We start from the raw sequence: 23,107 nt of genomic DNA, 5'->3' as shown, positions 1-23,107 counted from the left end.
CACCTAGGCGCCCCCTACGGCACATATCTTATACTAATGGGGGGTATGAAGTTTTCTTTTCTTGTGTAAAGTGGCAGGACCAGAGTTTTAAAAAAAAAAAAAAAAGGTTTGAGTGCTGGTTCATCTTCAGAAAGATCAGATTTAGAAAAGAAGACAAAAGGAATTTGAAGAAATCCATTTCCTCAAGAGCATGCGTGGCTTGATACGTTTTATTTATTTATTTATTTATTTATTTACCTTTTTTTTTTTTTTTTTTTTTTTTTTTTTTTTTTTTTTTTTTTTTTTTTTTCAGTGATTTCAGGTAGGCAGAGAGGCAGGCAGAGAGAGAGGAGGAAGCAGGCTCCCTGCTGAGCAGAGAGCCCGATGCGGGGCTCGATCCCAGGACCCTGAGATCATGACCTGAGCCGAAGGCAGAGGCTTAACCCACTGAGCCACCCAGGCGCCCCTATTTACATTTTTTTAAAAAGATTTTATTTATGTATTTGACAGACAGAGATCACAAGTAGGCAGAGAGAGAGAGAGAGGAGGAAGCAGGCTCCCCACCAAGCAGAGAGCCCGATGCAGGGCTCGATCCCAGGACTCTGAGATTATGACCTGAGCTGAAGGCAGAGGCTTTAATCCACTGAGCCACCCAGGCGCCCCACTTGATACGTTTTAGAAAGTATTACAGATACCCTGATCTAAAGCTTGTGCCCCACACTAGCTGTTTCTCTTCACTTGAGTCAGTGAATATAGTAAACATTTTCCTGGCTTCATGACTTACTGGTGGTCTGTCCTTTGTTTGAACATGTTCACTTTTTCTCCCAAATCTTAAAGACTGGTAGCTGTTTTTCAGGGCTCAGTCATGTGTCAGCTTCTTCTCTGAATAAGTTTGAGCCTCCCTTAGCCCCCTAATTGTTAGGCTCGCCCATCTCTTCGCTGTGTAGTAGCTCATACGAAGCACTTCTGACCTTGTAAGTTGTTCATCTGTCTGTTTTTTCCATTTGACTGAGGAGCATAGGGACAAGCCTTGTCTTCGTCACTAACACCTGTGCGCCTTCTGGCACAGGGTGGGTCTGAGCATATGCTTTTAGCAGTAGCATGTTCTATTTGAGGTTTTATTTTTATTTTTTTTTAACTTTTGTATGAAGTCTAGGTAAATGTAAAATTCTGAAAACATTAAAATTTTTGAGTATTAAGGAATTAATTGCTTGATAGAAATTGTGTTTTGTCAGGTTGTTTTGAAAGGATGTAATATGGAATTGGATATAAGGTGTCCTGAAAGACTTTTAGAACAATAACAGAGTAATTGATACTCAGTAAGATTATGCTTTAGAGGACACGTCTTCATCCTGCTTCTATATATAAATGGTTTTCATCTTAATTTTGTTTTTAAGGGATGGCATGCATGTAGCAGTGAAAATTGTAAAAAATGTAGGTCGATACCGTGAAGCAGCTCGTTCAGAAATCCAAGTATTGGAGCATTTAAATAGTACTGATCCCAATAGTGTCTTGTAAGTATGAACTTGAACTGTGATCTCTCCTGTTGCCTAAAATAACCAGAATTCTGTGAACTGACTTGTTTTTATTTTGATCTGTTTTAGCCGATGTGTCCAGATGCTAGAATGGTTTGATCATCATGGTCATGTTTGTATTGTGTTTGAACTGCTGGGACTTAGTACCTATGATTTCATTAAAGAAAATAGCTTTCTACCATTTCAAATTGACCACATCAGGCAGATGGCGTATCAGATCTGCCAGTCTATAAATTGTAAGTATACTTGATAAATTTTAAACACCAGAAAATTAAGTTTTCATTGTACAAGCAACATGTCAAAACATTGTTACTAAAAATACACGTTATAGGTAAAGATGAAATTCCTATACCACTATTAATCTTATATGTCCCCCAATACAGATGAAATACTTAAGTGAAACTAATAATGTCTTTTTGTTCTCTTGTAGTTTTGCATCATAATAAGTTAACCCATACAGATCTGAAGCCTGAAAATATTTTATTTGTGAAGTCTGACTATGTAGTCAAATATAATTCTAAAATGGTAAGTTACAGTTTTATTTTAATTTTGGTGGTGGTTTTTAAAATTAATTTGTTTTGGTGATCTTGGATGAGGAACTTTTATTTTCACTTCTGAGGCTGGTTATATCCTGATATTTAACCAAAAAAGGATAATCCTTCTTTACCTTTCTCATGGAGTTATGTTGAAAATCAAAAAGTTAATTCATGTGCATGCCTTTTGAAGTGCTGTAAAGTATTTTGTGTCTTTACTGATCTTCATGTTGACTCAACTGTTTCTTTCTAGAAACGTGATGAACGCACATTGAAAAACACAGATATCAAGGTTGTTGACTTTGGAAGTGCAACGTATGATGATGAACATCATAGTACTTTGGTATCTACACGGCATTACAGAGCTCCAGAGGTCATTCTGGGTCAGTGGACACCATCCTTCCTGATACTATAATTAAGAGATTTTTTTTTCCTCCACATCTTTTGTTAGGGGACAGGTAGAGGGATGGGTGTGGTTTTCTTAGTGTACAGAAAATAGATTATCTGTCCTAAGAAAAACTGTCTGGACATGGCTACAAATACTTTTCCTGAACGGGAAAAATGTGATACCATCTGTAAAGACATTCTAGGTGGTTGGTTTTTGTTGTTGTTTTTAATTTTTACTTTTTAAATTTATGTATGTGTGCATGTTCTGCTCCATGCCCAGCATGGAGCCCAGAGCAGGGCTTGAACTCACATCCCTGAGATCAAGACCTGAGCTGAAATCAAGAGTTGGATGCTTAACTGAGCCACCCAGGTGCCCCCCAAGTGATTTTTTTTTTTAAAGATTTATTTATTTATTTATTTGACGGACAGAGATCACAAGTAGGCAAAAAGGCAGGCAGAGAGAGAGGGAGAAGCAGGCTTCCCGCCGAGCAGAGGGCCCGATGCGGGGCTCGATTCCAGGACCTTGAGATTATGACCTGAGCCAAAGGCAGAGGCTTTAACCCACTGAGCCACCCAGGTGCCCCCCAAGTGATTATTTTTTAAGCAAGTTAACCACACGAGATCATAAAAGGCCAAGTTCTAGTGACAAAGTATGTCACAGCAGTGTGAAGTGATGGGGGGGGTACCAGTTTTCATGTTACAATAGCATGGTGCTGTAGAAATGCTAAAGGTCTGGTTGGCAGACATGTAGGTAAAGGGCAGGTGGAGGTCAAGAAGAAAGAGGGGCCAGTCTAAGAGGAGCAGTTTGATAATCCTTGACTTGAGAAAGATTAAAGAAGAAAATTACTTTAAGGTACCGAGTTTTAAAAATAGAGGGACTTCAGTAAGGGAGTGCGTATCTTGCACCTCAAAATGTCAGAGACCAGGTCTTGTTAATAAAGTGGAGAAGTGTCGGAGAGGAGGTAGGGGGTTCAGAGACCATGGGAGGAAGTTCAGATCAGGTGCTCTTGAGACATGGTTACATGGAATAGGCTTGTTAGCAAAAAGGTCCAACTGAGGTTGGATAGAACATTTTTGCAGAGTCCGTTTGTACTTTTCACCTTTTTTTGTGCAACAGGAGTTGGTAGTTCAGAATAAGAGTAGGAAAACAAACTAACAATTTTACTTGGGAGCGGAGGATTGCTAAAAGCATAAGGAAATTGAGAGTATTATGCAGTGCTGGCCAGTAGAACTTTCCATGTTTCTGTGGAAATGTTCTGTATCTGCAGTGTCCAGTATGGTAGCTGTTCACCACATGTGGACTACTGCATACTTGGAGTGTAGGTAGTGTGACTGAGACACTGTATTTCAAATTTTATATTAGTTTAAATGTTAGCTGTAAATAGCCTCATATTAGCTGGTGGCTTCCGTGTTGGATAGCACAGGTCCTGAACTTTTCTTTGAAATGGATGATAATAGGATTTCTGCTTAGTATGGTCTGCAAGGACCTATTGTGTTGCAGTAGTTTAGAAAGTGTATTCATGGTTGAGGACTAAAGGCTTGAGTGAGGGCAAAAGAAGTATGGGAAGAGTCTATGGACAGAGAGCTATTTTCAGATCTTGAAAGGATACGACTTCCTATGTTGTCAATTTTAAGATGCAGATTACCCCCCCCACACACAATACAAAGTAACTGGCATTTTTTTTGTTATTAGTACATAAAATAGTTGTGTGTCTTTCTGTTAACAGCCTCCTAGATTGGATAAATAAAATAATTTTTAAGAATGACTGTAACACAGTTCCAAGTATGGCTATACTAGATAGCTGCTATAAATCCGGAATTGGGGTTATTGCCCTTGAGGAAAAGAAGTCAGCAGATTGGGCAATTAGAAGGGCCCTTTGTGTTTCTGGATTACTGATCCTGAGGATTGAGGCAGAATTAGGTTGAAGAGGAAGATGAAATCAAGGGCTGCCATTGAGGAGGGCAGTTGGTCGCCTGCCTTGCACGTTGGTAGTAAATGGATGAGGCTGAGAGAGGTAGGTAGACGTGAATGGTGGGAAATCCCAAAGAGTCCGAGCGCTGACTTCCCAGAGAATGGGATGGTTTAGAACAGTGTGTGGCAGAAGGTTATGGTCATCTGGGAACAAAGCTGCTTTAGAAGATGGGAGTGGCTGGAGAAGAAAACCTTCATTTTAGGTCTAAGATCTATCATTTGCAGATTTTTTTATGTGTCACTGTAGGTAGAATCCATTTGTTACCCATTTGTTCAGATGGTAGGCATTGTGAGCATTAACGAAAATGACTAAATTAAGATACAAGTAAATAAAATGACTAAGTCATAGTGAAGTTTTTGAATGTGCTTTTCGTTACTGAAAGTAATTGGGATGTCTTTTACAGTAGGTTTTATTTATACATTATTATTTTATTAAGTACTTGATCTTTAGAAGTTGAAAATATCTGTACGGTTTACTTTTTTTCTCCTTTCCAATTAAGTAGGCTTAAGAAGACTAGGTATTTTATTTTTTCCTGAATGGTACTGCCATTGAGAATCGTGAAAGAGAAAGTATATGTGAAATCACGTACCGATAACCTAAAAAGTACATATATAAGTAGAATAAGTAGATCCTGTGAACTGTAAATGGCTCTATAATTCTGCTTATAGTGAAACTGCTTACAATACCATTACAATCTTTATATAATTTATGTAAAATTGTGGTATTTTTCTAATGCAAGAAATAAACTCTGCCTTTAAGCTGATAATAAATGGTTAGTAATTACATTTTGAGGATGATTGTCAACCTATATTTGCTATAAAAATGTAAATTTTCCTGGAGCAACCATGAACTGGGTATAACCGTGCTCCCCATTGCATGCGGTTCAGAGTTGATGGAGTATTTGTACAAATCGGTAGTTAGCTGTGGAAAATACTTGCTAGCCGTTTTCTTATTTTACATAAAATGCCCCCACCCCCAGATTAAAGCACTGACTTGTTGTAAGGATATGGAGAATTATGAGAACATACTGAATTTTATATAAAACTGAACATTTTATATAAAACTGAAAATGTAAACCCTAAGTTTACTGTCCTGTTCTCCCAAATGGGCTAGGTGAAAAGGGCCCCCATACAGGGAAGGCTGTAGGGCATTGGCAATTAAAAATTGTTGCATATACAAGTGTTGGGTTTTGGGGGGCACCTGGGTGCTCCGTCAGTTGAGCATCTGCCTTCGGCTCAGGTGGTGGTCCTGGGGTCCTGGGACCCAGCTCCGCGTCAGGCTCCCTGCTCAGCAGGGAGTCTGCTGCTTCCTCTACTTATGTGTGTGCTGTCTGTCTCTCTCTCTCTCTCTCTCTCTCTCTCTCTGTCAGATTAATTAAAAACAAAACAAGTATGTGTTTTTGTTTTTACAGCTTTAGGTTGGTCCCAGCCTTGTGATGTTTGGAGCATAGGTTGCATTCTTATTGAATATTACCTTGGTTTCACAGTCTTTCAGGTATGTATTTAATAAATAGCATTTCATAATTCTCAGTGTTAAAGGCATATGAAAATTTAGGCCTCCATATTGACAAGTTGCTGTAGTGTTCTTCTTAAGGTTAAAATTTACATATGGAAAATGGTCATTCTTCTCTAAAACCAGAATTGGGGGAACTGCTCTTAGTGAATGGTCGTAGTGCGTTTTGCATGTGATTGGAGTTCATATTGTCTTGTGTTTCCATTTTTTTATTGAGTTCCTGCATAAGTTTGTTTTAGTGTTATTGTGGCCGGCTTTAATTCCATTCTGGTTATGTTGACTGTCAGCGTGGCCATGACCAAGTCACTTGGTTCTTTTTATAAAGTGATTCAGGAAGAATAAGTTGTATTTGAGATGTTTGTATTAAGCATCTGTGACCCCCTAGGCACATTTCAAGGCACTTAGGTGTATAAAGATGAAAAGACAACATCTCTGTCCTCAAGGAAGTCGTGCAAAAGATAGACATGGGAGAGCTTACAATACAGTGTGGTGTATTTGCTCTCATGGAACAATGTGGAAAGTGTAGTGGGAACCCAGGAAAGATGGACAGTTCGATTCCTCTGAAAAGGTGTCACTGAGGAGGTGTGGGAGTTTAAGCCAGCGCTAGAAGGAAGATGAGGGCTTTGTCAGAAAACCAGAAAACGTGGAGGTCAGCTCAGGAAGAGGAAGCTGGACCCATAAATGTGTGGAGGCATAAAAGAACGTATTCTGGGGGCGCCTGGGTGGCTCAGTGGGTTAAAGCCTCTGCCTTCGGCTCAGGTCATGATCCCAGCGTCCTGGGATCGAGCCCCGCATAGGGCTCTCTGCTTTGCGGAGAGCCTGCTTCCTCCTCTCTCTGCCTGCCTCCCTCCCTGCTTGTGATCTCTCTCTCTGTCAAATAAATAAAATCTTTAAAAAGAAAAAAAAAAAAAGAACATACTCTGGTTGGGGAGTTGTAAACAGTGCTGTCAGAATCTTGCATAAGTGGGAAAATGATGCAGCGACTCACTAATGGACCTGTTTGGATAGAAAGGTACTTATTTCCTGGAAGTTAGTGTTATCCAGAATATTAGACCAATCCAAAGTGAAAATGATTTTGTGAGTTTGTCATTCTGGCATTTATTTGGAGATTATTCCTCCAGGTTTTTTGTTTGTTTTTGGTACTAAAATGTCCCTTTTAAGGAGTGATGATAATAGTTGTTGGCAGTTTTTTGTTTTTGTTTTTGTTTTTTTAATTAAAATCCTTACTTGGCAAAACAAAGCAGGAAACCTTATTTAAGTCCCTGCTTTCTTCTGTCATAATTCTTCTTACATCTGAAATTTAACCGTCTTCTAGAAGCTTTAAGTTGTGTAAGCATTGACGAAGTTTCAGTAGGGTTGTAGTGTGATCGAAGTGTTGTGATCTGTTTTGGGAGTGATGGGGGTGCCGGTTGGGCACATTCTGCTTCCTGTTGAGGATGACTTGAAGTCAGGGGCAATGCAGGGTGAAGGGGAAGTGTGAGGAGTTCAGAGTCACTAGGTGGTGGCTGTGGTAGAATGTGTGTCTCTCCTTGTGGGGCCTGTCACCAGCCTTCTCCTGTTGCTAATCCCCTGCAATCCTGTTAAAAGTACCCTGAATTTATAGACAAGTTTGAGATCTAGAACCATGGTCACGAGTGAGTTTTTGGAGGTGGTGTATCTGGTTTGTGGCGGTAAGCTGAGGGTCAGAAAAAGTTGAGCGGACGGTTTGCCACCTTCATTCTGATACCTATAAAAGTTGCTTCCCATGATTTGTGAGTGTAAATCACTCTGAGGTCTTAAGTGCAAATCATTAACACTTGAGGATACATGTTTTCTGTTTTAAGTTCCACACTCCAAAATAGTCTTAAACTAAGGAATTCTTTTTTAAATGTGGAGCTAGCTTTTTGCCACATCTGTTGCAAGAATGAAGACTGTTCTGAGCAATCACTCTGAAGGGATGTGCTATTACTGCAAAGAGCCCCAGAGGAACCCAGCAAAGGGACTTCAGTTACATCAGTGTAGAACTTGGTCTCCTTGGAAAGAAGGAGACGGCGCCAGGTTGACAAATGGTGGGGAAATGTCCTTAACTGTAGCCAGTTCTTTCCTGTCTGTAGTTCTTTGTAGAACATGAGCAAGGGTGTTACACTGGGCTTCCATTACAAGATGAGGTCTGTGTGTGCTCATTTCCCCACCAGTGTTCAGGAGCATGGTTTTCTTGTTGAATATGACATTTCTTGGGTGAAAATACACCAGAAGGGTTTGGATGAGGCTAGGTGTTGAGGGTTCAGTATCTCTCAAGCCAAGAAAGATGAGTTAATTCTAGAAGGAAATGACTCTGAACTTGTATCAAATGAGCTGCTTTGATTCAGCAAGCCACAACAGTTAAAAACAAGGTATCAGAAAATACCGGCTGGTATCTATGATTCTGAAAAAGGAACAGTTCACTGCAGGCTGGTGATTAAGGTCTAAGATGCCAGATGACCTTTTAGACTCTCTTGTGGTATTCCCTCCCCCCCATTCTCCCCCACCCCCCGGCTTGTGGTATTCTAGAAACATAAAGATAAAAGTGTGGAGCTAGTATTACCTGCTCCTGTCATGGATTTGGGACTCCACGTGGTGGAGGTGGGGTGCTAGGAACAGTAGTTGATAGATTTTAAAAAGCATTACCCATAGCCTCTGCTCTTCAGACTGAGAGTTGGCAAATGATACCCTGCCTGATGCCTGCTTTAAAAAAAAGAATATGTGACAGAGACCATTTGTGGCCAGCTAGGCCTAAAATACTTATGTTTGGACCTTCACAAAAGTTTGTTGGACTCTCATCGGAGAGCTCACCATCTCAGCTGTAAGTGTGCGGGTGTCTCTCCTTCAGCCAGAGCTCTGCTCCTATGTGACTTAGTAATAAGAGTTTTGACTTAGGTCCATAATTCACCTTTCCTCATTTGCGAGCTAGTATCTCAGCTTCTTGGACACGCACATTCCCATATACGGAGCTCAGGATTGTTGTGAGAATTACTGGCCCTGGATTTTTATTGCCTGAAAAGAGTAGATGTTAACATGTTGCTTTTCACTGGTGAGTGGAGGCCAGTTTGGGGTCAGCAGCTGAGTAAGTGAGGAGACCAGTTTTCTGGTACTCTGTCTTAGTCGCTTTTCAGCAAACAGTGCATGAATTGAAAATAAGTAAGGAGGGGCGCCTGGGTGGCTCAGTGGGTTAAGCCGCTGCCTTCGGCTCAGGTCATGATCTCAGGGTCCTGGGATCCAGTCCCGCATCGGGCTCTCTGCTCGGCAGGGAGCCTGCTTCCTCCTCTCTCTCTCTCTGCCTGCCTCTCTGTCTACTTGTGATCTCTCTCTGTCAAATAAATAAATTAAATAAAATAAAAAAAAAATAAGTAAGGAAAAGGTTCAGTTTCACATTAAATTCCATGTCTTCTGCTATACAGAACCTTACTGTTGGGTATCAGAAAGACTTCGGTTTTACAGGTTTCCACGGAGAATACGGCTCACTCAGTATTGTTCCATCTTTGAAGTAGAGTGTAATATCTGCCATGCAGCTGTCTAATCTAGCCCTTTGTGTCAGTGCTGTTTTCTTGTATTTTCCTTTATTGTGCATGTAGCACAAGAGGAAGTGCTAAATTCGTTTTTCTTATGTGTTTTAGACTCATGATAGTAAAGAGCACCTCGCAATGATGGAACGAATACTAGGACCCATACCAACACACATGATTCAGAAAACAAGGTACGTGTAGTGCCCTGTGTTCAGACTACAGAGAACCCAACTTTGGTCTCAGTGCTTATCCCAAGGACTTCAGATTTGGATTCTTTTCCCCCAGACAGTCAGATTTTTAAAGTAATGCAGTATTTACCTCGTGATCTAGTAAACAAAGGTGGTGTTTTTTACATTCAGGTTAACCTTTGCATAAATGTTTTCCTAACTTGATAAAAACATAATACAGAGAATAGTAAAAAGAGCTTGATCTTGGAGTCCTCTCGATCTGTTTGTATTCCGGACTCCTGCTAGCTAGATGTCTGCCTTTGGACAAGATGCTAGAGTGGTTTGCAAACAGAACTTCGTCACGGCTTCCCAGATCTAGTGAAATCTGAACTCAGAGGACTGGATCCGGAGGCCGACGCTGGTCTATGTATGGTACTCATGAGCCACTTAGGTAGGCCGCTGAAACCCCTGAGGGTGCAAGAGTGAGGAAGATGGCACCATGAAGTATCTGATCTGTAACTGCTGAGATTTGAAAAAATTGTATGCATGTGTATGTGTGTCTACAGAGCCATCCATGCTCCCATCTGTTCCAGTGGGGGCAGGGTAAACATGTGGCTCTTCAGTTATTTTTACTGACCTAGGCTTTTTCTCATAGAAAACGCAAGTATTTTCACCATAACCAGCTAGACTGGGATGAACACAGTTCCGCTGGCCGATATGTTAGGAGACGCTGCAAACCATTAAAGGTAAAAGAGAAAAGATACAAGGTGGTTTTAAAAAATGTTTTTAAAAAACTATTTTTAAATCTCTTTCTTAAACGGACGTTTTTTCCCCCCAGGAATTTATGCTTTGTCATGATGAAGAACATGAGAAACTATTTGACCTGGTACGAAGAATGTTAGAATACGACCCAGTGAAAAGAATCACCTTGGACGAAGCCTTGCAGCATCCTTTCTTTGACTTATTAAACAAGAAATGAAATGGAAATCAGTGGTCTTACTATATACTTCTCTAGAAGAGATTACTTAAGACTGTGTCAGTCAACTCTAAACATTCTAATATTTTTGTAAACATTAAATTATTTTGTACAGTTAAGTGTAAATACTGTATGTTTTGTATCAATAGTATAATTACCTTGTTAAGCAAGTATGGTCTTGATAACGAATGAACTATAAAAGTTAAAATTAATTTTCCTTTTTGAAATTACCATTTTAAAAAATCTTTGGAATATTCTTTGTGTCCAGTGATAAATGTGATTGATCTTGTCTTTTGTACATGGAGGTCAACTCTTTGAAGTGATTTTTTTGAGTAAAAGGCAATCTTGACTACTTTATTCTTAATGAATATTCTTTATATACCTCAAATTCAAAACTTTTCGTAATTTTTTTTTCTGTAATTGTTGAACAGGTAATAAGTATTAATTCCCAATAGGCAGGTATTGGAAACCAAAACCCATAGGAAAATGTTTACTCTTGGAATTTCATTAAATTTTAAGAATTGTGTTCTGTCTTCAGTGAGTGATGTCAGTGATGATATGTAGCGCTCGTGGAAAGGCCTCTAGTTGGTCCATCGTGACAGGTTGTTTGATAAAACCACATACAGTCTTCATTTAACATTCAAGTCTGACTGGCAGGTCACAAACAAATAGGAATTCTGATGCCTGAGGATTTAATTTTTAATTCCACGTGGAGGAGTTTTGAAATCATGGAACATCAGTTTCCACATCACATGAAGTAATAAGTAAATACTTGAGCCTCAGCCTATGACAATTAAGGTCATGAAGCAGTTTAGATTTCTGTTACATCTCTAGTGGAGCAGAACTATTTGCTTGGAAAACACCTGGGAAGAAACCTCTGCTGAATATTCCAGACCATAATTGGCTAACACGAGAAACTTTTTGTCTGCCTATAGGAATTTTTTCTTAGTTACCTGTCTTCACAGTAGAAACTACATGGTAAGTGTTACTTAATTTAGTAAGAAGAACTGCCAGGTAGAAATTCTTTTTTGGTGTAAAAACCATAACTGATTATTCAGGTACAGGTTTTTGTGTGTTGTTTTTTTTTTGTCAAAAATACTGCCATTTTTGTAAGTGCATTATACAAAGATTTGAGTTGTTTGGCTTACGTTTTAAACATAGAACTCACGGGATTTTCTTGTATGACAAACAGTGAAACCAGGCTGGGTTCCCCTCTGTTATTCACCGGAGGCATTTGCCAATATAACAAGGCTCCTGTTCTTTTTTTTTTTTTTTTTTTTAATTTTATTTAGTTACTTGACACAGAGCACAAGCTGGCAGAGTAGCAGGGAGAGGGAGAAGCAGGCTCCCTGCTAAGTAAGGACCCCGATACGGGGCTCATTCCCAAGACCCTGGGATCATGACCCGAGTCGAAGGCAGTCGCTTAACCAACTGAGCCACCCAGGTGCCCCAAGGCTCCTGTTCTTGAAGTTGACTAGGAATTTAAGAAAGCTGAAATTCTGCCTCAGAAGCACAGCATAAATTAATCGTGGGCCTCTGATGCAGTCCACATACAGTAGCTGCCCTCTTAATAGTTGAACTGTATGTTGTGACAAAGTGTTTTTTGTTCCAAGCTTTTATTTGAATTCCAGTTAACATACAGTATAGTACTAGTTTCAAGTGTAGAATTCTGCAATTCCTTGCATCCATACAACACCCGATGCTCAGGTCCTCATCGCAGCCAGTGGCCTCCTTAGTTCCTGTCACCTGTTTCTCACCTAATCACCCCACCCCCGCCCCGGTAACCAGCAGTGTGTTCTCTGTCATCTAGTCTGTTTCTTGGTTTGCCTCTGGTTTCTTGGTTGTCCTATGTTTAGCTTCTTAAATCCCTCGTATGAATGAAACCATATATTTGTCTTCCTCTGACTTTAGCATTGTACTTGAGCTCCATCCATGTTGCTGCAAATGACAAGATTTTATCGTTTTGGTGGCTGAGTAATACTCTGTCAGATCCATATACCACATCTGCTTTATGCGTTCATCCATTGGTGGACAATAGCGCGCTCTACCATAGTTTGGCTCCTGTTGATAATGCTGCTAGAAACAGGGGTGCATGTATCCATCCCTTCAAGTCAGTTTTTTGTATCCTTTGGGTAAAGGCCTAGCGGTGCAGTTGCTGGGTTGTAGGGTAGCTCTGGTTTTTTGTTTTTTTTTTTTTAATTTTATTACTTTTATTTATTTTATTTTGTTTATTTGTCAGAGAGTGAGGGAGAGCGAGCGAGCACAGGCAGACAGAATGGCAGGCAGAGGCAGAGGGAGAAGCAGGCTCCCCGCCGAGCAAGGAGCCTGATGTGGGACTCAATCCCAGGACGCTAGGATCATGACCTGAGCTGAAGGCAGCTGCTTAACCAACTGAGCCACCCAGGCGTCCCTAGCTCTGTTTTTTTAACTTTTTGAGGAACCTCTGGTTACCAGGGCTTTTGCAGATGACGTCCTTTGCTCCGCAGAGGCTTTTTAGTTTGATGAAGTCCTACTTGTTCATGATTGTTTTTGTTGCCCTCGCTTTTGGTGTCAGGTCCAAAAAATCATCACCAAGACAGGTAATCCAAGCCTGCCTATGTCTGCTGCTAGGAAATTTATGGGCTCAGTTAGTACATTTCAGTCTGGTCCATTTTGAAAGTTAGGTTTTTATGAGGCATTTTTTAAAGTGCAGCTGAGTAGGTGGTTGCAGTGTTTTCAGCTCCTGCTTCTCTCTCAGGTGTTCTCATTCATCAGAATGTTCAGAGCAGGTAAATAAAATTGACACCGGCTATTACTCACCTGGCAGCAAATTATCCTGTGAAGTTTTATAGTTCATAAAATTGAAAACTATTCCTCCGAATAATGTCAAAGAGCTAGATGCTGTAGAAATTGGAAATGATTTGGCCAAGTCTCTTCGGTCATGGCTGAGTTGAGACTTAACTCTCAAGTTTCCCTGATTCCACTTTTCTGTGAAAGCACACGTCATTGGTCCAAAACTCCATCAGTTCGATTCTTGTTCATAGCTCTACTGCGAAATGAGCTGTGATGAAATGGAAAGTAATGGTTAATAGAGAGTTTTACTACTTGGATTCCACCTTCACATGTTTCTTCACTACAGTCGATAGGTAGCTTCGGCCATCAAAGTGGTTAAAATGGTATGGTCATTTGAATTTAAAATTATGTTTTAAGTAGGTAGGCACATACCAGTACCTAAAGCTCATCTTGACATGAGGAAATGAATGAAGACAAAACTTCGTCAGGAAGGTGCACTGACATTTTAAATCCTTCCCAATTTGAAGTTTGTGATTCCCATAAAACTTTATACAGATGAAGTATTTTAAATGGAAACATCCAGTACTTCTTAACAAGCTACCTTTTCAAATATGGTCAGAAGGATTTATTTCAAATAACAGCACCAAGAGCAGTGTCAGTAATTGGCTTAGTAGATCGAATGTTTGTAAATAAATAGGCCAAAACAATTTTTAATTCTTAAGAATTGATTTTTTTTTTTCTGTCTCCAGCTAAATCCCTAAGCTCAAGTTTTGTTTGGTTGATTAATTGGTTTTGTTTTATTTTTTTAGGTAGAGGGAATGTAAAGTCAAGGACAGGTTCATTTTACAATTTGGTCAATCCAGACTTGGATATAGGTGATGTGAATACACTTAATTTGAGTCATGTGGGGAAGCTGACTACTTCTATATTGGTAAGTTAATTTTTAAAAATAGAATGCAGTGGGGCGCCTGGGTGGCTCACAGTCAGTTAAATGTCTGCCTTTGGCTCAGGTCATATCTCAGGATCCTAGGATCAAGTCTTTTCGGGCTCCTTGCTCAAGGGGGTATCTGCTTCTCCCTCCCTGTCTGCCACTCCCCCTGCTTGTGCTCTCCCTCTTTCTCTCAATTTGTCAAAACCTTAAAATATATATATATATAATGCAACAGAATGATGAACCTCTAAATACTTAAACAGCCCAGGTTCAAAACACTTGGCAAATTTTGTTTTGTCTCTTCCTCAACCTATTTTCCTATCATATTTGTGTACAAATGCCAGATACCATATCATTTCACCCATATTTGTTTACCTTTTAACGGAGTTTTAAAAAATACCCTGCCATTATCCTAACAAAATAATTCCTTATCTGATGCTGAGTCTGTTTTTAAAGTTTGTCTCTGCCCAGTTCTTGATTGGATTGTTCTTTGGGTGTTGAGTTTGGTAAATTCTTCACAGATTTTGGATACTAGCCCTTTATCTGATATGTCGTTTGCAAATATTTTCTCCCATTCTGTCAGTTGTCTTTTGGTTTTGTTGACTGTTTCCTTTGCTGTGCAAAAGCTTTTGATCTTGATGGGAGTCCCAATAGTTCATTTTGCCCTTGCTTCCCTTGCCTTTGGCGATGTTTTTAGGAAGAATTTGTTGCAGCTGAGGTCGAAGAGGTTGCTGCCTGTGTTCTGAAGGATTTTGATGGATTTCTGTCTCACATTGAGGTCTTTCATCCATTTTGAGTCTAAAAAATAGAATTCCTTCTAATAAACAGAGAAGGGATGTTAGAAAGGCAGTATGTTGCAACTGTTAATGAAATAATGGATCCAGGCAGCAATCCTCAGTGGAGGTTAAAACCATTGGGTAGACCTAGCTCTAATCAAGCCTCCAGGTTGAAATACCATAATGTAAAGAAGCTTCCAGCCCTTTGTGTCCATTTCTCACCTATCAGCTAATTCCTTGGGGGTAAGAGTTCAGTGAATTGAAAGAGCTCAGACTTTTTTTTTTTTTTTAAAGATTTTATTTATTTATTTGACAGTGAGAGAGAGACAGTGAGAGAGGGAACACAAGCAGGGGAGTGGGAGAGGGAGAAGCAGGCTTCCTGCTGAGCAGGGAGCCCGATGTGGGGCTCGATCCCAGGACCCTGGGATCATGACCCGAGCCAAAGGCAGACGCTTAACGACTGAGAAGAGCTCGACTGAGAAGAGCTCAGACTTCTTAACAGCATGGTTCCAAAGTCAGTCCCTTCTTCTCTGTGTTGGGGGAGCATATGATTTAAAGTAACTTTACTTTGTTACTTGGAATTTCTTAGGGGTAATATCAATAATATTGGGTGATTACAAGCATCTGGCAGATTACCTGGCATTTAGTGTCCCAGTAATAAAAAGCAGTTACTTTGTTTTCTGTAAACATTTTAACCCAGATAACTTTTTTTTTCCTAGCTAATTGTTCTTTATGGCACCAGAAATTACTAAACCATCAAGAATTCTATTTTGAGGGGTGCCTGGGTGGTTCAGTGAGTTAAGTGCCTGACTCTTGGTTTTTGGCTCAGGTCATGATCTCAGGGTCGTGAGATCGAGACTCGTGTTGGACTCTGTTCTTTGTGGGGAGTCTGCTTGGATTCTCTCTCCTTCTCCCTCTGCCCCTCCCCCTCTAAGATTTTTTTTTTTTTAATTCTATTTTGATCCCCTTAAAGTGTAGTTTTTTTGTTTTTTTTTTTTATTAAAGATTTTATTTATTTATTTGACAGAGAGAGATCACAAGCAGGCAGAGAGGCAGGCAGAGAGAGAGAAGGAAGCAGGCTCCAGAGCCTGATGCGGGGCTCGATCCCAGGACACTGAGATCATGACCTGAGCCGAAGGCAGCGGCTTGACCCACTGAGCCACCCAGGCGCCCCTGTAGTTTTTGTTGCGACATTTCACTGAAATGTCATGGAGAATAGGATTTTCAAAGAAATTTGTTTGTTTTTACCAATCAAGAATGTCTACTATTCAGGTGCATTTTCTTACATTCACTCCTTTCCTGGTTTTAGTTTGGTTTAAACGTAGCAATTAGGGGGATGGGGGGAAGTCATACATAATCACAAGACAGACATAGATTTAATTAGGAAGGCTTGAAACCTGAAAATATCCTTTGAGGCGGGAGCCTCACAGACCTCATTCTTTCAGATACTATTAACAGTAGTTATATATAATGAGATGAATTAAAGATTAATTGTAGATTTGGGGGTGTTCCCATGCCCCTCCCCTTACCCCATGACTGAAAATGTTCCCAATGAGAAATACAAATCATGAGAAATACAAATCAAATTTGTTTTGTTTTATTCTGTTTTTTAATTTACAAAAATCCAGTGCTTTTTTTTTTTAAAGATTTATTTATTTATTTATTTGACAGAGAGAGATCACAAGCAGGCAGAGAGGCAGGTAGAGAGAGAGGAGGAAGCAGGCTCCCTGCTGAGCAGAGAGCCCGATGCGGGGCTCAATCCCAGGACCCTGAGATCATGACCTGAGCCGAAGGCAGCGGCTTAACGCACTGAGCCACCCAGGTGCCCCAAAAATCCAGTGCTTTTAAAAGCTGCTGGATTTACTTTTAACTGAAGACAACATGGGCAGGTACGACTTTGAATGAATGACAAGAACAGTCCCGTGTCATTGGTAGAGTAATTTAATTTTTAAAAGATTGTACTATTTCTTTTTTATGTTTTTAAAATTGCTTCAGAATCATTGACCTTATTTTGTGTGTCTCCCAATCTGGTTGGCATGGCAATGCTTGCCTGCAGAGTGAGACCGGGTTCACACCCTGGGATTACCTAGGTAGGTGGGCAGGGTACAGATCTTCTATAGTCTCATCTGTGAGCTGGCATCTAATACCTGACTTCCCAAGGGTGATCGTGAAGATTAAACAAAATAATTTACATAAAGTGCTAGTGAATGGTAGCTATTATTTCATAATTTCTTAATTTCTTCCCTATATCTTTTTTTTTTTTTTTAAGATTTTATTTGAGAGATCATTTATGTGAGCAGAGAGAGGGGCAGAGGGAGAGAGGAACCTCAAGCCGACACCATGACCAGTGCAGAGTCAGACATGGGGCTGGATCTCACCACCCTGAGATCATGACCTGAGCCAAAATCAAGAGTCAGCAGTTTAAGAGACTCAGCCACTCGGGTGCCCTCTGTTGGTGGCTTATTACCTAAAATTCTCCCTGTGTGTCACACCCACCCACACACACTTTTCCTTCCACCTGAATCACTTTAACATTTATTTTTATTGTGGGCTAACTGTTAATACATCCTTTTAGCTTTTGTATCAAAGTAGTTGTTTAGACTTTGGTTTTTGAAAGCTACTTGCACTGGGTATAGAATTCTGGCCTGACAAAAGATACTGTTTCCCTCTACTTTGGGTTGCATTGTTTCCAGTGGAAAGTCTACCTGTCTTTTTCTCTTTTCCTCTAGTTGCTTGTAAGGTTGTTTCTTTACCATTATTTTTAAGCAATTTGATTATGACATGCTTGGTGGTGTGGTTGTCTTTATGTTCTTTATGCTTGGGTTCCTTAAAATTCTTGGATCCGTGAGTTTATAGTTTTTATCATATTTGGAATTGTTTTTCAGCCTTTGGTTATTCAAAAAATTTTTTCGGTCCTCTCCCCTGGGGACTCTAGCTTAGCCCATTAAGCCTTATAGCATAATTTAAACCATATTTAGCAGTAATTAAACAAAAATGAGTAAGTACTCTTGCTTTTTTTTTTTAATTTTTAAAGATTTTTATTTATTTGACAGACAGAGATCACAAGTAGGCAGAGAGGCAGGCAGAGAGTGAAGGAGGGGAAGCAGGCTCCTTGCTGAGCAGAGAACCTGATGCGGGGCTTGATTCCAGGACCCCAAGATCACAACCCAAGCCAAAGGCAGAGGCTTAACCCACTGACCCACCCAGGTGCCCCTGGAACTTTTTCATAATCAACATTACTTATGATCTTCTGCAGTGGTTAGTAACCCTATCTGCCCCCAAACAATCTCTCTTTTTTTAATAAAATATTTTATAATGCCCCTTTTGTTCTGGAAAGTCTGTACCCTTGTCAATCATGAGGCTGTGTGGCTGCCCACTGCTGTTCACAGTTAGACGGGGGCAAAGAGGCATCACCAGGTATCTGGCCTCTTCCTCCCTGCCCCCACTGTTTAAAAGCAGCCCTACCTCCTCCTGCTGATCAGGCCCAGTCACCGCCACCAAAATGATGACTCAGGGACGTCAGGTTCCCAGCCACAGATTTCAGTGTGCCCTGGGTGGCATGTAGCTTGTGGTTGAATGGACCCCTGCTGTATCCCCTGGCAAGAGTGGAACACTTTTGAGAACTAGCGTCTGCAACCCTGCAGGACCCACAGTGGTGAGGACAGCCAGTACAAACCCCGCCACCCAGGGAGTCATGGGGGGCGTGGGACTCCTCTCATTTCTGCTCCTTGGTTCCTACCGCCATATTTTATTGGGAACACGACTGGAAAGGCCGCTCTGCAGACTTCTAGTACAGGAGTCCTCCTTTATCTGCAGTTTCCTGCTCTGGGGTTTCAGTGATCCACAGTCAACTACCATCTGGAAGAAGAAAATCCTCCTTAGGTATCATCGGAAGGTCAAAAGTAATGCTCCGTCAGCACGCCGACGTCGTTCGCCTCACTTCTTCTCAGCACAAAAGCATTTTATCATCTCACACCATCACCCAAAAAGAAAAAAAAAGTGAGCACGTGTAATAAGATATTTTGAGAGTGACCACCTTCATACAACTTTTATTGCAGGATATTGTTGTAATTGTTCTATTTTTATTGTTAATCTCTTATGGTCCCTAATTTATAAATTAAACTTTATTACAGGAACGTCTGTATGGGAGAAAAATAGAGTTTACCTAGGGTTCAGTTCAATCTGCAGCATCGGGCATCCCCTGGGGGTCTTGGAATGTATCCCCAGTGGATACTTTTATTGCACCTGTATTTTACCTCTGAATACTAGGAGTTGGTTCCTGTGCCTTTGGAAGGTGGTTCCAGTGTCGCGTGAGCCTGGCTGTTTCTCCTAGTGCAGGATGTAATCTGACCCATGGATTCCATGGTCATGGACTCCCTCCCACTGTCAAGTGGATCCCTTGTTCTGATGCTATGTTGTATGGGATTCCATACCTATGGACCGGGACGTCTGTCAGGACAGCAGTCATGGCTTGAAGCTCTACAGAGAGGAAAGACTAGCCGATTAGCTGGCTATCCCCATGAGGAGCAAACCATTGGCCCTTCCAGGATGGAGGGAGTCCAAAATAGTTGTTTTGCCACCAGCTGGGCTCCCCGAGGATTGGCACCTGGTGCTGACAGGTTAGCCATTCGGACACAGCCATAGCCATATGGAGCTTGCTAAGTGCTATATTCATGTTAAGTTAATGTGGTGAAGATACTCTTTTTTTCTTCCCGCCCTTTACAGAGCTGCTTCCATCTAGCAGGCTCCCCTCTTGCCCTCCAACACCTGGGCTCCCTGCCCTGTGGGTTTGGCAGGAGACCCAGCAGACCACAAAGGAGGAGGAGAGAAAGACTGTCCATCCACCCCCCAGCCCCCACTTTCCAACTCACAGTGTCCCTTAACCAGAGTCCACAGCTCCTCCCTTACAGACCTTTTTATAGCTCCAAGCATTCACAGGGTCTCCCCAAGAGCTCCTTCTCCTCATTCCTTCAGCAAGAATGGGAATGCTCCCCACTGTTGCTACCCCAGGAGGCTTCTTGAAGCCTCCCCTGTCGGCTTCCCCTCAACTGCCCCACTTTGTGAAGGGTCTTTACAGTCAGGCGGTCTGTGGTCCCAGGAGGCCGTCTGTTCCTTCCAGGACCCCAATTAACAAAAACAACATAGAGTATTTTCTTCTGGCCTTTAAAGTGAGCTGCAGGCAGCAAACCTATTTTCGCCTTGCCTTAATTCATTTGACAAATATTTACCGAGCATCAGCCATGTGTCAGGTCCTGTTCTGTTTTTTGAGAAAACAGTGGTCAGCAAGACAAAGGTCTTGCTACCGGAAAGGTAACTTTAAACAGCAATAAGGGGCCTGATCCCTCCAGTAATCCTTTGGAGGGGGGCTGTGGGTGCAGCTACCTTAGGGTGGGGGTCCTGCAAAGGTCCTTTGGGGCCAGGGAGATTTGAGAACGACCTGAAGAAGAACTTGCTGTTCAAAGATCTGAGAGCAGAGCATTCCAGATAGTGAGGTAGTAGGTGAGGGCAAGGGCCTAGTGGATCAATGAGCTTGGCTTTTTTTTTTAAGGTTTTCATTTAAATTACAGTTATTAATATACATTTTTATATTAGTTTCAGGAGTACTGTATAGCGATTCAACACTTCCCTACATCACCCGTGTTCATCACAACAACCTCCCCCTTTACTCCCCATCCCCTGTTTCCCCCGTCCCCCCACCCACCTCCCCTCTAGCAACCATCAGTTTGCTCTCTATAGTTAGAGTCTGTTTCTCAGTTTCTCTCTCTCTCTTTCTTCCCTGTCATCATTTGTGTTATTTCTTTTTTTTTTAAGATTTTATTTATTTATTTATTTGACAGAGAGAGAGATCACAAGTAGGCAGAGAGCAGGCAGAGAGAGAGAGAGAGAGAAGCAGGCTCCCTGCTGAGCAGAGAGCCCGATGCGGGACTCGATCCCAGGACCCCCGAGACCATTACCTGAGCTGAAGGCAGGGGCTTAACCCACTGAGCTACCCAGGCACCCATAAAGAAGAGGGTTTTTTGTTTTGTTTTGTTTTTTAAGAGTGTTCTTTATTAGCAATGCACCTTTTCATACTTTTTTTTTTAAGTAGGTTCCATGCCCAACATGGGGCTTGAACTCATGACCCTGAGATCAAGAGCTGTATGCTCTACTGACTGAGCCAGCCAGGAACCCCATTTGTGTTATTTCTTAAATTCCACATGTGAGTGAAATCATATGGTCTTTGTCTTTCTCTGACTGACTTATTTTGCTCGGCATAATACTCCTTAGCTCCCTCCAAATCATTGCAAATGGCAAGATTTCATTCTTTTTGGTGGCTGAGTAATAGTCCATTGTATAGATATACTACCTCTTCCTTATCCATTCAACAATCGGGGGACACTTGGGCTGCCTCCATCATTTGGCTATTGTAGATAACGCTGCTACAAACATGAGGAAAGACAGTAATGTTAATACAGGTAATGGGCAACTAGCCTATGTGTGGGTAGACTTATAATCCAGTGTAGGCCTCTTTCCGAGTAGACAATCTAGTTTGCTTAGCGAGTGCTTTTCAGCCTATTTATTGGGTACACACGGGATTTTAGCATAGCCCCAAGTTCTACATGAGCCCCATTTACCTAAGGAAGGTCACGGCTACGAAGTTGCAGAGGTAGTAAGACGCCAATCACTTCTGTTTTATCCCAGTCTCAGAGGTGGTTTTCCCCTCTGAATTAAGGGAGTAAGGAGGGACATACCAGCTGGAGGTCCTCAACAGTTTTCAGAGATGACTAATCTAGCCACTGACATGAATAATCCGCAGACACCCAGAGAATGAGGGGAAGATATAACAGGTCTTTTTCTTGAATGAACGAATGAATGAATGAATGGTTGTGGAATTGCCCAAATCACAAAGTTCCAAGCCAGCAGTGCGTGATTTTCTTTGAGTATTACCAACGATATTGGAAGCATAATAGTGAGACCCATTTTCGGATATGAGTACACTTGATAGGAATGTGTGACCAGGCAGAGACCCCGCCTGACTTCCAGCCTTTCTTCCCTTTCTTGGAGAGACTGGGGGCTTCTTCGTTCTCATTCAGACCTTGCTACCTAAGTCTGCAGCAGGACCGCGGGATAGCTCACTGTGTTGCTACTGGATTATTACTTTGGGCCAAGCAGTGCTTCCACAACGGAATGAAGTCATCAGCTGAACAAAAGTTGGAGCTCTTCTCCCCCCCATCTTTTCCATGCGTGATAGTCTCGATTTTTTCAAACGAAAACCCTCTCTAGGTCAGCGGCGAGGTCTTAACAATTTCTGCTCCCAGCACCCCATGTCTGGCACCTAATAAATGGTGAGAGCGCTGAGATTCTGCTTGGTGAGATCGCAACCCGGACCGCGTCTCTAGGCGCGAGTGCGCAGAGATCGCTTTCGGCCACCGAGCGGCGCCAAGGCACCATCCAGGCCGGACCCACTAAGTTTTCCAAGGGGTTTGAAGTTCTCAACTTTAAAAAAAAAAAAAAAAGTGTCACAAAGGTTAATTCACAAGTCTAGGGGCATTTTCCCCAGACACGGATGATGCTCCAGCCAGAGGTGGGCTGCAGAAGGCGCCGAGTGTCCGGGCGCACGGCAGTCCTCTCGGGATCGCGGGGCCCCCGGGCCTGGGGAGCCGCGGAGGTGCGCGCGCGGCAGCGGGGTGCAGCCCGCCCCCCGGGACAGGTGAGGTGGAGGTCCGCGCCGCGCCAGGGGTCCGCCGGGCGCGCGCGGTGGGTGGGGGCTCGGAGGAGCCGGCTCCCGTCCCTCCCCCGCCCCTCGCCGCGCGGGGCCGACCGGGCCGCTCCTCCCCTGGGTGGGTCCCGGCTCCTTTTCTGGCAGGGTCTATTTGCATAGAGGAAACTGCCCAAAGTGGCCGCTGTGGAGGAGCTGGCGGCGGAGAGGGGGGCGTGCGCCGTGCTCCGCGGCTTTCCCGAGGCCAAGCCCCGCGCGCGGCCAACCTCGTGCCTCGGGCTCTCCTGCCTGCGCCCGCGGCTCCCTCGCACCGCCCCCTCGGAGACCCACGCGCGACCCGCGCGCC

The 23,107-nt window shown here is 42.3% G+C and overlaps 1 protein-coding gene across 6 annotated transcripts in view; it reads left to right on the top strand.

The window, feature by feature from the left end:
• LOC111158860 (CDC like kinase 4) overlaps positions 1 to 20,383 on the top strand; it is a 35,092-nt gene extending 14,709 nt beyond the window's left edge. For 5 of the 6 annotated variants that reach the window (XR_002641384.1, XR_002641382.1, XR_002641383.1 and 2 more), the window contains 8 exons: positions 1,377 to 1,493; positions 1,584 to 1,750; positions 1,945 to 2,039; positions 2,301 to 2,430; positions 5,819 to 5,901; positions 9,552 to 9,631; positions 10,263 to 10,353; positions 10,446 to 11,109. Coding sequence is in view for 2 of the 6 variants with exons in the window: in XM_022521157.1 (XP_022376865.1) it covers positions 1,377 to 1,493; positions 1,584 to 1,750; positions 1,945 to 2,039; positions 2,301 to 2,430; positions 5,819 to 5,901; positions 9,552 to 9,631; positions 10,263 to 10,353; positions 10,446 to 10,586 (904 nt within the window). In the remaining 4 variants the exon portion in view is untranslated. Of the gene's footprint in view, positions 1 to 1,376; positions 1,494 to 1,583; positions 1,751 to 1,944; positions 2,040 to 2,300; positions 2,431 to 5,818; positions 5,902 to 9,551; positions 9,632 to 10,262; positions 10,354 to 10,445; positions 11,110 to 20,372 lie in introns of those variants that run through there. The other variant, XR_002641385.1, reaches the window with a different exon arrangement.
• Positions 20,384 to 23,107: the final 2,724 nt, after the last annotated feature.

Source organism: Enhydra lutris, unplaced genomic scaffold (assembly GCF_002288905.1).
Source record: "Enhydra lutris kenyoni isolate GAN:26980312 unplaced genomic scaffold, ASM228890v2 scaffoldscaffold64, whole genome shotgun sequence".
NCBI lineage: Eukaryota > Metazoa > Chordata > Mammalia > Carnivora > Mustelidae > Enhydra > Enhydra lutris.
Note: the sequence above shows the minus strand (reverse complement) of the source record. Positions and strands in the feature narration are given on the sequence as shown.